General features: G+C 45.2%; 1 protein-coding gene across 1 annotated transcript in view; it reads right to left on the reverse strand.

Annotated features, from left to right (window-relative positions):
• tenm2a (teneurin transmembrane protein 2a) overlaps nt 1–16,349 on the reverse strand; it is a 135,712-nt gene that overhangs the window by 64,150 nt on the left and 55,213 nt on the right. The window contains exons 4-8 of the mRNA XM_080773907.1: nt 12,465–12,587; nt 8,887–9,092; nt 7,302–7,497; nt 4,965–5,066; nt 1,482–1,679 (exon numbers count right to left, since the gene is read on the reverse strand). Of these exons, the coding sequence (XP_080630033.1) occupies nt 1,482–1,679; nt 4,965–5,066; nt 7,302–7,497; nt 8,887–9,092; nt 12,465–12,587 (825 nt within the window). The remainder of the gene's footprint in view (nt 1–1,481; nt 1,680–4,964; nt 5,067–7,301; nt 7,498–8,886; nt 9,093–12,464; nt 12,588–16,349) is intronic.

Here is a 16,349-nt window from a genome sequence, read left to right on the forward strand (position 1 = left end):
AGAGAGAGAGAGAGAGAGAGAGAGAGAGAGAGAGAGAGAGAGATCAAATAGAACACCATAGTGACACTGGAACAAAGGTTATGAATTAGCAGCTGGATACAAAAAGGAATGACAGATGACAGAAGGCACTTTTCTTTTTCCCCCTCGTTCTTTGTTCGTGTGGAGAAAAAAGGGGAGAATGAATTATTAGAAATATCAAGACTTCGTTATACTGAGGCAATTAAAGATCACACTAACGAGAGCACTGCTGTAAGAGATCTGTGAGTGACACCCACTGATGCCTTGTGTGAATGTGCGTGCGTGCGTGCGTGTTAATGCATGAGGGAGAATCTGACACTGTCATTCTGCCAGGCTGACAGGAGACTGAGTGGTGAGTGAAAACCAATTTGACAAATGACACCCCTACCCCTCCAACTTTCACCCCCCCCCCCCCCCCCCTCCATCTTTCACCCCTCGTCAGCTAGCTAGATTGACCCTAACCGCGCCTCTACACACATGCACACACACACACACACACACACACACACACTGCACAGACAGCACACAAAAGCCCACACCCACCCACCCTCACACATTCCCTCGGCCTTCCATTTCTGTTTGCCTGGCAGAAACGCTTGGCTCGCGGTTATCGATTTTCATGTCGCCGAAGCTCCAGGTGAATTGTTTGAGGGACTCTTCCGTGATGAAGATCAGATGTGAAGAGAGAGAGAGAGAATGAGAGAGAGAGAGAGAGAGAGAGAGAGAGAGAGAGAGAGAGAGAGAGAGAGAGAGAGAGAGAAAGAGAGAGAGACACATACTCATCAGATATTGTCCACGAGCCAAGAGCAAAATTGGATGAGGGTGAGAAAGAAAGAAAGAAAGAAAGAAAGAAAGAAAGAAAGAAAGAGCAGGAGAGAATGCTGACCTTGTTCTCTGGTACTCTGCGGCATGCATCTCTCCTCCCTCACCCTTTTGGCTGTTGCTTGCTGGGGACAGGCTAAATACAGGCATTTTTGGGTACAGAGCCTGCTTTTAAGACTGCATCATATATGACTGACTGACTGTCGTACACAATTCTTAGCCTATGAGACCATTTTAAGTGGACCTCATGTTATTCTCCATTCTCCAGAAAAACTTCCATGAACCAGGAGATGAGCGAGTGACGTCAGGACTTTGGCGTTCTATTCACTTCCACCTGAACCCCTCACCACCTCCCTATTCTCTCTCTCTCTCTCTCTCTCTCTCTCTCCCCCCCTCTCCCTCTCCCTCTCTGTGTCTCGTACGGTGCTGCTGATGACTCTTAAAAAGAGGGATCAATAGAAGCGATTCCATCCCTTTAATAGTGTACACCGTGTACACTGTTCGCTCCCTCGCTTAGCAGGAGATGATCTTATGATGAGCTGTCCGCACATGACGTACTGCCGTGTGTGTGTGTGTGTGTGTTATTTGTTATGAATCCGCAGACTCACACGCGCACACACGTGTTATAATACCTCCCTCACCCTCTGCGCAGTTGGCTCCCTTGTAGCCCACGGAGCAGACGCAGTTGCCGTCGGCTGCGCAGGTCCCGTGGCCGCCGCAGAGCGGGTCGATGCACTGCGTGACGGGCACGTCGCACTCCGCCCCCTTCCAGCCGCTGTAGCAGATGCACGAGCCCTTGTCGTACTGGCCGTTCCCGCTGCACAGCACCGGGCACGCGGCTGCAGCACACAAGGAGAGAGAGAGAGAGACACACAGGGGTCACCAACATGTTCTTACATGCACGGACAAATGTTTCGTGACAAAGACTCTGCCTTGTCCGTGGGAAATTTTAGATTTTCTGTTTTACACGCCAGTATGTTCTTTCTTTGATCATAACACCCACTTACTGAATGTCAAGTCTCCAGGTTTTCTTCAGAATATGTACTGTATGACAATTATTTACTACGAACGACTCTATGGCACACTACAACTAGTACTAGTGGACCACTAGTACTAGTTGGACTCGTAAGGGGCCATAGAGTCGTTCGTAGTAAATAATGGTTCTCAAATGTTTTATTTGCAAAGACCCCTGTAACGCTGAGTGTTCAAATGGAACTAAATGGTTAATTGGTTCCATTTGTACACTCTCAGACTTACAGTCCTGTTATGGTCATTCAGGGCTATCTAGTTGGGTATTAATGGTCGTATTATTGTCCACTCATGTTGTATGTCCGTGGCAAAAATGGAATGTTGACAAAAATGTCCACCACAAGGCAACATGGCGATGACCCCTGGAGACACAGCAGAGAGATAAATATGCTATAGAAAGGTACAAACAAGTTGAACTGACATCTTTGTATCTGGGCACACAACACAGCTGCAACACGGAGAGCGACAGAAAAATACCCAAGTCTCTCTCTCTCTCTCTCTCACACACACACACACACACACACACACACACACACACACACACACACACACACACACACACACACACACACACACACACACACACACACACACACACACACACACACACACAGTAAATGGTTTATTTATACAAGGTAAGCTAAAATATAATAATGCAGTGCAAGTAATAAATAATGCATTGCAAGAATTAGGAACATCACATATAAATCATAAAACAATAAGTGCAATGCAACATTAAGAACGTACAAAGGACAACGCAGTAATGAGTTGGCAGTAGGTTTGTTTTTGTCAGTGGATATACTTCAGCACGAAGTTTAATCCAGTGTTGCCGAATCGTGTTGTGGTGCAATTTGGACTGTGAGTGAATTAGCCTTAGTTTGCTCTTCCAATTGATTGCACACTGCAGCACCGGAGACGTCAAGGTAAACACCACTGCTCTTTGCCCCAGGCTTTTTTAATGCCGATGTTGTTCGGGCGATATAAGCCAGGGGTTTGACTGAGTCCAGCTATGCTGGTCAAAGGCCAAGAACAATTTCACAAATTTGAGCTTACTGGCCTTTACTCCCCACCTTCCGTTAGAATCTTTGCGGAGTCTGTATTGAGTTGTAAAGGCGATAAATGTCCCAGGAGGGACGAGATACTTTGTCGACCCCGACGAGGTGCCTTGTCCTTATTTGTTTCAGGTAATGAAGAGGGTTATTTAAGGTTCTCTGTACTTGGATCGCGATTTTTCCGCTTTCACCAAACATAGCCAATATACAAGTGTCAAGCTCGTTGTGAACTCGGAGGTCTGCCGAATGTTCCCCCCGGAATATGGCTGCTTGGGTTCAAGTGGTTTTGAACTTTAACTATTCACCAGTCCCCTCTATCCCGGGGAACAGACACTCAGCATCCATTAGCCTGTGTCAGCGCCACTGTGCCCTCCCCCCCTCGCCTGGGTTATGTTCATGTATTGCCTTTTAGGTAGATTATGAAGTACTATTTATTCTACGATTGTATGTTTTTTTTTCTTCCCTTGTCTGCATTATCTGTATTTGTATTCTTATATCTGTCTCTGTTTTTAATGCTGACTCTGGGAGCTGTGCTCCCATTGTCCTCATGTGCAAAATGGCAAATAATTCTAATATCTAATTGTACGTAAGTATTCGTAAGAAAGAGAGAGTATAGAGCTAGAGAAAGAGAAAGAGATTTCAATGATGTTAATTGTTGTATTTGTAGATTGTATATTTTTACATTTTATCCCTAGTCATTCAAATGTGCACCAACCGGTTAATTGGCTAAACATCATTGTGCAGATCCTAAGTCATGGATGTTTGAATTTCATTTCATTTTTTTTCTGGGAATAATCTTTTTCTAGATCTTTCAACAATTATCTGCACTTTAAAATGCACAACATATACATTCATCGTGTTGGATTACCCATCTCAAGACATTTTCAAGTCTCCGCTTGCTGATTTCCATACCATAATAAGATAAATGGAACCGAATGGCTTCCTCAAAATCAAACCAATGCAGCATATTTTGAAAAATGGTATCAGTGGCTAGCCTCGGTCCCAGGCTTACTCACCTGCGAAGAGAAAAGCCTGGTCACAACCTAAGGCAGAGACGGTATCGGCGGAGTAAATATTTCCAACTGCTAGATGGTCCCTTAACCCAAAAGAAGGGGCACAGTCAAAAGTTTTTGACAGTACTCTGTTGCTGTTTATACATTTCGGTACAATAAACTATTCAATCAATCCAATTTACACGCAAAGGCACCATAATGGAAATAAGCTCTGGGGCCTTTTCCGGTGTTGTGTCCTATTTTGGCAGATGAGGAGATTAAATATTGCTTAATTGTTAGCGTCTGCATGTTTATTTTTTTAAAAAATTTATGAGGAGATTAAATATTGCTTAATTGTTAGCATCTGCATGTTTATTTTTTTATTTTTTTTATGCGGAGATGAAATATTGCTTAATTGTTAGTGTCTGCATGTATACTGTATATGTCTTCATGTTCTCTAACTAATGCATGGGAATGTACAGTACAGGGAATCATGTGGACTAGATTGTGATTGCAACAGACGTGGTGAGGCACGGGAAACACTCCGGGGCTGACACACGTCAGGCTGAATGACAGCAGAGCTGCTGCTAACAACTATTGTCACGGCACAACTACGTACATGTGATTTTGGGGGGAGGGATGGAACTTGATAACCGATACTCGGAAAAATCCAATAACAAGCTTATTGAGTACCAGTACTAATAAGCTTTGGGCTTATTAACACTAGCATGTCTGAAGTAGCATGTGCTTAAATTAACATTTATATTTATTTCAGATGTCAAAAAGAGATGATGGAATGATGACGGATGATGATGGTCATGGAAGGGGAACCTTCTGAAAGCTTCATGGGCAAAGATAATCAACTTCAAAATCTCTGAACTGAAAATATAAATGAAGACATAAAAGAAGGATAAGATACATGCATCTACTGGCAACTGAAAGTACCATGCAATTGTCTATTAATCTGAAAACAATAGAAAATTTTAAAATTTAAATAAATAAAGAGCATAAAAGCTTAAGGCAAAAGAAATATTGGGGAGACACTTGATACCTTTGGCACAGTCCATTCCATGGAACCCCGGGAAGCAGTGACACACGCCAGAGTTACATTCACCGTTACCATGGCAATTGCGCGGGCACTCTTGCACTGAATCTGTGAGGAGCGAGAGAGAGAGAGAGAGAGAGAGAGAGAGAGAGAGAGAGAGATTTTGATGTTAAGCATCAAAGCCTGTAATTAAATCATTGGCTGTGCTGGTGGTTAAAGCCAGCGGGTGAAGACCCCTGTACGGCGGGTCTCCAGACAATCCAACGCATGCAGCAAACACTGCGTTTCATCCAATCCCATGTATCTTTCATGAACACACGCTTTGACATACAGTATGCCCCCCCCCCCCCTCCAATCCAACGCTCCTTCATTGGAATCCTCAAATGTCCAAAACCCGTTTCCTTTTTTGTGACAATAGTGAAAGTATCTAGATGTGCAAGCTTGTGTGGATATGTGATTTTCGTTGCTTTTGTGCGACACTTGTAGGACGAGGGTCTGGAGTTAATTCACAGGAACGGATGAAAAATTGAAAGATGGAGACACGAGGATTTCGCACGACGGCAACGACTTGTTTTTACACCGCGAGATATATTCACCCTACCTAAGTCAAGTAGTTTGACCAAATACTTGTGTTTATTTGGTCAAACTACGTGACTTCATTGGATTAGCATTGAGGCGGCCATGAAACACAGACGGAACACAGAATGTTCGTTTGTACTGTGTGTATGAGGCCTCAGACACACTCATATTCTCCTCCTTTCCGATGCTAATGATTCATTTCACCTCAATCCACGCGGGCACTTCTCTTCCTCTTATCACGACGCCTCTCTCTCTCATCAGCCCACTTCTCGTCGCCCATTCGCTACACTCCGCCTTTGGCCCCATTCTCTCCTCCACCCACCCACCCCCCCCACCCCACCCCCACACACACACACACACACACACACACACACACACACACACGCACAGTCGCACACAGATGAAAGCTTCGCCACTTCAATTCTTCCTCCCCCCTCCATTCATGTCAATCCACATGCTGCGTCCCCGTCCACACATCGCAGTAATGCCTCTACTAAATGGCCACTTGCAGCTCCTTGAAGTCCATTTGCACCTGTGCGAGGAAGAAGGAACTGCACTCTTTGGTTTGCTCATGGTGTGTGATCATAAACTATTAGGAGTAAAAGGAGAAGAAGAAGAAGAAGAAGAAGAAGGAGAAAAAAAAGCGAGGTGCATGCGTGCGTGCGTGCGTACATTTACTTACTTAACTTGAGTATTTCCAATACTTTTACTTCTACTCCACTACATCTCAGAGCCAACATTTGTACTTTTACTCCACTAAAATTATTTGAAAACTTACTAGTTACTTTGGAGATTTTGTTTTTGATTAGGAAACATAGATTAACCACTTCAACCCATTTCGGCCATTTCAAAATGTGTTGCGATGCATTGCGGCGGTGGTGTCCCAGCGAGTGGCACTAAAGCGTATTATTAATGCCCATTATGCACGTTTCCATGCCAACACAAACAATGCGACAAGTTGAGTCACTAATTGCCCCCCTGTCTCTATCTGGTGAGAAGGTGCACTAATTAGTGACATTATCAGCTGCTGTTGAAACAGAGCCTGTATAAGTACAGTACACCGCTGGTTTACCGTCAAAGCACTGAAATTAAACTATTCCCTCCCTGACTGCCGTTGCTGTCGGGGTGGAAAGTAACCCTCATATCTCCAAAAACCTTTACACTATACATTAGGAACGTAACGATATATTGTACCATGGTCATTTATCGATTCAGACAGGCCACAATAAGTAAGACTGAGGTTAGGGTTAGTGACCTACGTGGCCGGTTAAGACTGATGTCAGGGTTAACGACCTACGTGGCCGGTTAAGACTGTGGTCAGGGTTAGCGACCTACGTGGCCGGTTAAGACTGTGGTCAGGGTTAGCGACCTACGTGGCCGGTTAAGACTGTGGTCAGGGTTAGCGACCTACGTGGCCGGTTAAGACTGTGGTCAGGGTTAGCGACCTACGTGGCCGGTTAAGACTGAGGACAGGGTTAGCGACCTACGTGGCCGGTTAAGACTGAGGACAGGGTTAGCGACCTACGTGGCCGGTTAAGACTGAGGACAGGGTTAGCGACCTACGTGGCCGGTTAAGACTGAGGACAGGGTTAGCGACCTACGTGGCCGGTTAAGACTGAGGACAGGGTTAGCGACCTATGTCATTTCTCTAAGTTTTTGACCAAACAAGAAGTCAACATTTCTTCGACTCGCACATCAGTAGTGTCCCCTCTTCACCCATCACCAGTGCCCCCTCCTCACCCATCGCCAGTGCCCCCTCCTCACCCATGACGTTGGTGCTGAAGGCCACGGCCTCACGCTCCCTCCCGTCGTTATAGAAGGCCAGGTGCCAGGCGCCGGCGTCCAGGTACTGCACGAACACCGCCTCGTTGAGCACCACCGTCTGGATGCTGCGCCGCTCCCTGGGGGACTCCACCACGCTCCACTTCTCCTTGCCGTCCAGACGCTCCATGTAGTCATACTGGGGGAGAGAGAGAGAGAGAGAGAGGGACATGTAGTCATACTGGGGGAGAGAGAGAGGGACATGTAGTCATACTGGGGGAGAGAGAGAGAGAGAGAGAGGGACATGTAGTCATACTGGGGGAGAGAGAGAGAGGGACATGTAGTCATACTGGGGGAGAGAGAGAGGGACATGTAGTCATACTGGGGGAGAGAGAGAGAGAGAGAGAGAGAGAGAGAGGGACATGTAGTCATACTGGGGGAGAGAGAGAGAGAGAGGGACATGTAGTCATACTGGGGGAGAGAGAGAGAGGGACATGTAGTCATACTGGGGGTGAGAGAGAGGGACATGTAGTCATACTGGGGGAGAGAGAGAGGGACATGTAGTCATACTGGGGGAGAGAGAGAGGGACATGTAGTCATACTGGGGGAGAGAGAGAGAGAGGGACATGTAGTCATACTGGGGGTGAGAGAGAGGGACATGTAGTCATACTGGGGGTGAGAGAGAGAGAGGGACATGTAGTCATACTGGGGGAGAGAGAGAGAGAGGGACATGTAGTCATACTGGGGGAGAGAGAGAGAGAGGGACATGTAGTCATACTGGGGGAGAGAGAGAGAGAGGGACATGTAGTCATACTGGGGGAGAGAGAGAGAGGGACATGTAGTCATACTGGGGGTGAGAGAGAGGGACATGTAGTCATACTGGGGGAGAGAGAGAGGGACATGTAGTCATACTGGGGGTGAGAGAGAGAGGGACATGTAGTCATACTGGGGGAGAGAGAGAGAGGGACATGTAGTCATACTGGGGGAGAGAGAGAGAGAGGGGGACATTTAGTGAGGGGGAGAGGGATAGCCACTTGCTGACCTTGTGCTGACCTCATCACTTTTGTTTATTTTAGGCCAATAAAAAAAGACTACCGTATATACCAAATTTCCCACTTTAAACAAAAGAAGCCTGTCGCCTGCCGGACTACAGTGGTTGAGATAAAGTATGAGTTTGCTGTTTATCAATTGTAGTATAAAGGATCAATAAGGCAATGTGGAAAAATGCTCTGTTACATGTAAAAAAGTCCCGGAATGTACTTGAGTGAAAGTGCAAACGTATTGGCATCAACGTGTACTTAAAGCACTCAAAGTAAAAGTAGGCCTATTAATTGTGCAGAATGTCCCACTTCACATGAAAAAAGTCTACCTACAAATAAAACGTCTGGGTTTCCGAGGCTAACCTACAAGCTCACAATGCGTCGCGATGCGAGTCATGCGACGCATTGTGAGCCTCAAGGGTGAGGTTGCTTCTTGCCCTCAGGGCGTCTTACTGGTAATAATAATCAAAGTAACTAGTAGTTACTTTACACTACTGGATATACAGTATACCATAACAAATAAATCAGACATAGGATGCATGCGGTACCTGTGCATGTGAGGGGGGGAGGCCCTTGCGAATGTAGACCCCAAACAAGGCGTCCTTGCCGAGGGAGATGTTGAACTTGAGGAACTGGGGCTGGCCGAGGTGAAGCAGGGATCTCCAGAAGACTCCCGGGGGGACCTCCTGGGTCACTCTCCTGCCCACCTCCACGCTGCCGCTGTCTATGCTGCTGTTGCGTCCCGCCCACGGACCTGAGAGAGAAGAAGAAGACATCGGGACTGGAATACATTACAATTGACCATATGCAGGCCGCGGCCATCTTGCCAGCAACTAGATGCAATTTACCAATGACAGCCCATTCATCCAAACATCTGATTGTTGACGTCCAAATCAACAACAGCTGTTCATAAACCTGCAAGCTTGAATTATGCAAGAATGCAAAACTTTTGTTGCTCACCCTCCTCCCCCATCATCAACCGGGCCTGAAAGAACCTAAAATAGACTGCAGCTGACCAAACTATTATGCTCGGACACATTCTCTCACAGTGACAGGGTTGACAGAACACTCTCTCACACGCACAAAGACAAATACACAAATTGGGCAGCGATGCATGATTATTTATGCAGTCTCACTCCCTCCGACATGTGCACGCACGCACGCACGCACGCACGCAAGCACACACACGCACACGCGCCCACACACACACACACACACACACACACACGCAGCCACACACGCAGCTGAGATAGATAGATATGTAACGGTCAGATATTTCTACCACAGTTACTAAAATCACGAGGTATTAATGATCCTCCTTTAAAGATAAAATTGATAAGTTTCAACCATGTAGCATGCAATGTAAACCACTGACTCCAACACAGAAATACGTCTGAGATAAATAGTTTATCTATATGCAAAAATTATGTCTGACTCTGAACCGCACGCACCGGGCCTCTCACGCACGCACGCTCTATTAACATCCACGCGTCTCCCTGACGCTCCAACCCGAAATAATAAAGTTAATCCAACCGTAGTGATCCCCGAACGTAAACAAATCCAACGGTAAATCCACGGTCCTCCAAACGGACAAGCAGCATTCCTCGCTGGACACAAACAGTCAGACAAACAAAACTCTCACCGGAGCAGATGACGGTTCCCGGCCGGGTTATTCCCGTCAACGGTGAGTTGGTGGCCTTTATATATTCCACCGTATAGCATACAGTTTACACTGCAAACACGATCAGGTCTCACGTGGACTCCCTGCTCGTTCGTGTGTCTGTCCCGTCCATAGTCCCGTCCCCACAAGTCTCTCGAGCCGGCGACTTCCGTGTGTTTAATGACGGAAGCGTCATGGCTTGTCAATCAATCAAACTCCTCCCGACATTGACCCTCCAAAACATAAACCAACACTAAACAGATACCTCTCAAAGAAAATAGGACATTACACATAAGGATGGATATAATGTTAAATGATAGATAGATAGATAGATAGATAGATAGATAGATAGATAGATAGATAGATAGATAGATAGATAGATAGATAGATAGATAGATAGATAGGAGCGATTGAAGAACGGAATGTAAAAACCGCAGTAGGCCTGGAAGAAGTATACTGGAGGAGGAGGAGTAGGAGGAGGGGGGGGGGGGGGGTGGCGTATACGCAGTCAATGTTTTACCTCGCCGCTGACTCCGACAATAAATCTGGCTCTACATAACTGAGCGCCGTGGTTATATATACTGTTAGCATAGCAGCGAGTGCGTGCGTGTGCCCTCCTCATGCATTATGCATGTGTTTTAGTTAGCAGCGCGAGTATCTTCTGCGCCTGTTCGTGTGATTGACTGCGTGTGAAAGAACTTCTCATTTTTTCGTGAAGCAGTGCGTGCACGGAGCGGCGCGGCCACGCCGAGCGAGCGCATGCACGGAGCGGCGGGCCTTAAAAAAAAAGGAGAAAAAAAAAGCCTGGACTTTTTTCCCCTTCTGTGGTGATGGCTTATTCTGGGGATGTCTTTCTTCTCAGTCACAGTATAAAGGGAGTGCTCTGTGTGTGTGTGTGTGTGTGTGTGTGTGTGTGTGTGTGTGTGTGTGTGTGTGTGTGTGTGCGTGTGTGCGTGCGCGCGTGCGTGCCTGTGTGCGTGCGTGCGTGCATGCGTGCGTGCGTGCGTGTGTGCGCATGCGTGTGCATGTGTGTGTGCACATTGCACTGAAGTGTGTGTGGTGGCGGGGCTGATAGTGGTGTGTGGCGTTATTATTAGGGTGACCAGATGTCCCCCCTCTGCGTGGGACATGTCAGGCGTCCAACAAAATGAGCCCCTGTCCCACATTGTGACTGGCATGCAGGCATCAGTGTTCAAATGCCCTAATAGTTAGTTCCCGAATAGCCGGCCTTCTGTTGTAAAGCTTCCTCATTGTCTCTTTTCCTGCTAGATGTGTTTTCAATATGAGAAATATCCCCTATAGGCTACAGTACTAATTCAGCCACACCACCCATAACCAAAATTATGATTTTAAAACAAAATGTGAGACACCAGAGGGGTTTAATAACAAAATGATAGGTAATAGTAGGCCTACTGTATGGTCGAGTATGACATCATGGCATTTAACCCATTCATGATGGGAACCCCTTTTGGTGTTTTAAAGCTGCTATAAGCAATAATGTCAACATTTTAATGACCTGTTTATTTATTATATTATTATTATTATATTATTATTATATTTATTTTTTGGTATTCAGACAGCCAGCAATGGGTAAAACACTCCCAAAAACAATGTAGTCTCTGTGACACATCTAGGGGCCACAATCTGCATTCAAAGATTTTCCTAGAAGCTTTGTCATTGGTCGATTTGCCTGTCTGCTTCCTGATTGGTTAGTCATTGCGACCAGATTTCTTCCGACCAATGACAAAGCTTCTAGGAACATCTTTGAATGCAGGTTGTGGCCCCTAGATGTGTCACAGAGACTACATTGTTTTTGGGAGTGTTTTACCCATTGCTGGCTGTCTGAATACCAAAAAATAAATATAATAATAATATAATAATAATAATATAATAAATAAACAGGTCATTAAAATGTTGACATTATTGCTTATAGCAGCTTTAAAACACCAAAAGGGTGTTTGGAATAAAAAATAAAAAGGTCATTAAAATGTTGACATAATTTATTATTGCTTATAGCAGCTTTAAGCATTATGTTGTACTTTAGCTATTGAATAATAGCAGATATACAAGCTCATCTACAAGCTTGTAGATCTGCTATTTTTGAAAAATCGTGAAAATGTGGTGCAAATCTATATATAAACCTGAAATATATTATTTCAGAGCAAACACCATATTTTCAGATGGGGGTCGGCAGCCAGACTATTTCATGTCAAGGACTCCTTGACATGAAGAAACCACTGACATAGAATCCACTGACATAGAAACATTTTTCAGAAAATTGTCATGATTTAGAAGACATAATTTGTAGAATGGAGCTCAGGTCTAAATGAGTTAAGTAATACGTTGCTAACCCCGTCCCGCCGTCCCGTCCCCCCCTGTCCCACACAAGTGATACTTCTGTCCCTCAAATGAACAGTTCTGGTCACCCTAGCCCAAGGTGGTGTTGATGCGTGACGCAGTTCTTACCTCTGCCTCCAGAGGGCAGCGTGGCCACATCGCTGTTGACGGGCAGGCCTGTGCTGAGTCCGTTGTTCAACACCGGGCCGTCGGAGGACTTCAGCTGCCACGTCAGACCCAGCAGGTTGATCGCTGAACACGCACACGCGCGCGCGCACACACACACACACACACACACACACACACAGGAGGTGGAAAAGACAGACAGACAGAAAACACTCTTTGAATAATGGAAGAGAGTACTGCATTCATTGTCTCCTGTATAGACAGGGGTACCAGGTCCAGAGTAGACCCTAAGAAAAATGTTTGCTGTGTCATTTTCTATGTCCGTTTCTAGGACAGGTCAGTGTGTGTGCGACAAAACAAACACAACAACACAAGACATTTTGTATGAGTGGCCGCATGCTGCTTCCTGCAATGCATGCACTCAGCGCTGAGGACAGCCCTGCAAACACAACCCAAAAGGGGTGGGACGAAAAATGGTATATATACCTCACGATACCTGCAGTGTTATTTTTGGCAGCACATTTTAATTTTAGTCATAGTCTTTGGAATAAAACTTAATTTAAATTTCAATTCATATTTTAGTCATCTGAAATGTTTGAGTGTTAGTCTAGTTTTAGTTTAGTCGACTAAATATCAAACGATTACCTTTCAGATCAATGCAGACAACATCTACAAAAAGGCAAAGGCAGTTTGTAAACACACCCTGATCATGGTCTATAGATCACTGGGAGTGTAAACACTTTGAACATCTTGTCATGAAATACGGCAATCTCTCAGTTAGAGATAAAACAAGCTCACCTAGGTATAGTCAACCAGGCTATAGTAAGATCATTGGAGACTTCAGGACCGCTAACCAAAAGGGCAATTCAGATTTGCTATTTTAAAACAACATTTTATGCATTGTGAACTTGTGAAATGGACATTCTGCAATGAGTACTGCAATGAGTACCTTGATGTCAACACATTTGTACTTTTACTCAAGTATCTATCTCCCTGCTCTGAATGTTTTATGATGGTGTTTATTGTGCCGAGCAGGGAGAAAAATGTAGCAGAGCCGAACGCCAAGATAAAATATTATAATATGCACTTCTCATTCTATAATAAATATTGGTTAAATCTATTTGTGAGTTATCTGACTGAACATAAGATCATTTGTATTATCGTGAGAACGATGGCTTCCATTATCACATTGCAACTTTTCAGTAATAGAAAGCCTGCCGGTTCAACTCCCCATCGATGATGTCACCATGGTGGACAGGTTTCTATAGAAACCCGTCCACCATGGTGACATCATCGAGTCCAAGCTAATTAGCTTGGACTCCCCATCGATGATGTCACCATGGTGGATGGGTTTCTATTAGCTTGGACTCCCCATCGATGATGTCACCATGGTGGACGGGTTTCTATTAGCTTGGACTCCCCATCGATGATGTCACCATGGTGGACGGGTTTCTATTAGCTTGGACTCCCCATCGATGATGTCACCATGGTGGACGGGTTTCTGAACTGCCCACAAACCAATTGTGACATCTTATCATGAACATTAGTGAGGACCAATTCTATGACAGTACTGTAGGTTGAAAAGTGTTGAAGTGGTCATTTAACAAATTTTGACCTCAGATCAGATTCTAAAAATGTCTTCTACATCCTGACAGTTTTCTGAAAAAGCTATGTTTCTATGTCAGTCGTTCTTCGATTTTTCAAAAATAGCAGACCTACAAGCTCGTAGCGCGCCACTTGCTATGGGCTTGTGGATCTGCTATTTTTCAATAGCTAAAGCATAACGTAATGCTGCTAACACCCCCCCCCCCCACACACACACACACACACACACACACAAACACACAAACGCTCTCCCATCCGACAGCTTTCCCCCACTTTAATGTGGACGCCCTGACAGCTGACACCGTCGCCTCACGGAGGAGAGCAAGTGACAGATGAAAAGCAATGACACTCCTTCCTTTGTCCTCTGTTGTGGTGTTGGTGTGTGTGTGTGTGTGTGTGTGTGTGTGTGTGTGTGTGTGTGTGTGTGTGTGTGTGTGTGTGTGTGTGAGGATGCTCTCTCTCTCCTCTCTTTGTCAGCTCTTTATTCTGCCCGTCTTTGTTTCCCCCGGCCGCCATACATGTAACTTCCCCCGACAAAGAGAAAGAGAGAGAGAGAGAGTTTTCTACAAAGTAAGAAAACATTTCATTCCCCGACTTCACATCACAAGGGAATGAAGGGAAAGAAGAAAAATGTTGGGGGAGCTATTTTGGGTGACAGCCCTGTTTCTGGGGGAGTGGTGGGGGAGGGGGGGTAAATGACGGCTGCGTTCTCTCCGCCGGTGGTGATGTTGTTTTGGGGACTGTTCCCTTGACAGCCGGGGCAAGATGTAATGTTGCCTGGATGTGTGTGTGTGTGTGTGTGTGTGTGTGTGTGTGTGTGTGTGTGTGTGTCATCTGCCATAAACATCAGGCTGTGATGTGCTGTCGTTGGTTTGATGAGCGTCATTGTGGGCAAGCCACGGTGTTATGCAAACAGAGCATAAAACCACTATAGGCATTTCTGTCTGATATACCTCCCAGCATTGCACTGCATGGCATCACCTTCACTTCACTACCGGTATATGCAGAGGCCATCACACCTGCATCTAACACACCTACAATCTTAACTCTGCATCGTAGCTCTACACTCACTGCAACCATTTGCTATCATTAGCATTAGCGCACACTGTTTACCTGTCGCCAGAAACGATACATGTCGGGAGCGAGACAGAGTCACAAATGACATCCGAACTTTGGATGGCTGAAGATCCACCAAGGACAGCGCTCCTGGATTCCGACTTACGGAGGTTTGAAAATCCTGTTATGAACCGAGGTAAATGGAGAGCATCGTAACGTCCCATAGCTGGTGGTGACGGAGGCGTTGCATAGCAACCGGATCAATGTTAAAAGCTGCCGTGGGGCTCAACCATTATAAACATTATATGTTTCTATGTCAGTCGTTCTCATATATTCTCCATGTTTTTCGGGTCCTCATGTCAAGGACCCCCAAAAATATATGAAATTGGCCCCATCTGAAAATATGTTGTTCCAGGAACCCTCCCCAGGAGCTTAGATTTAAGTTAAAAACGTATATAAAAACGTATATTCAAAGATTTGCGCCACATTTTCACAATTTTTCAACAGCTAAAGTATAACATAATGCTTAATAAAACACCAAAAGGGGTTCCCGTCCTATACGTTTAACCCTCTGAAACAATATTTCGGTTCTTATCAAATTATACATTTAATTATATCTCGTCTGGCGTTTGAAGCAGAGTTGATTTAGTCGACTTTTTTCACTGACGAAACCTACATAAAAACTAAATAAAAACTAAAGCTACGATGACAAAAACTAAGACTAAATGTATTTCCAATTTTGTCAACAGATGAAATCTATAGACAAAGATCTTAACAGGGGACTAGTGGAGAAGAGATCTGGTTACGCTCGGGACGGTGTTGCTCTCTGAAAATAGCCGATCTACAACCTCACAAGGCGTTGTGGGCTATTTTCAGCACGCAACCATCATGGTTTACATGGCTGAACCATGTACAAAATGAAAATAGCATCCATAAGACTAAGACTAAATAAATATTCTGCTGTCAAAATCAACAATATACGATGTGCATTCTGCTGGGGTTGGGAGCAGAGACTGTGTGACACACATGTCTCTCTCTCTCTCTCTCCTTCCCTTGCTCCTGGGCGGTCAAATAAAAAGCGCTGATGCCTCGACTGCGGGACTCCACTGTCAGCTGTTTTTTATTTGTCACAGAAACATAGAGACAGACAGACAGACAGACAGACAGAGGGTTGCCCTCTCCTCTTTCATCTGCGTGTGACCTTCATCCCGCCTCCTCTCCTCTTCT

This window comes from Protomyctophum bolini, assembly GCF_963924005.1.
Source record: "Protomyctophum bolini genome assembly, chromosome: 10".
In the NCBI taxonomy this organism is placed as follows: Eukaryota; Metazoa; Chordata; class Actinopteri; order Myctophiformes; family Myctophidae; genus Protomyctophum; species Protomyctophum bolini.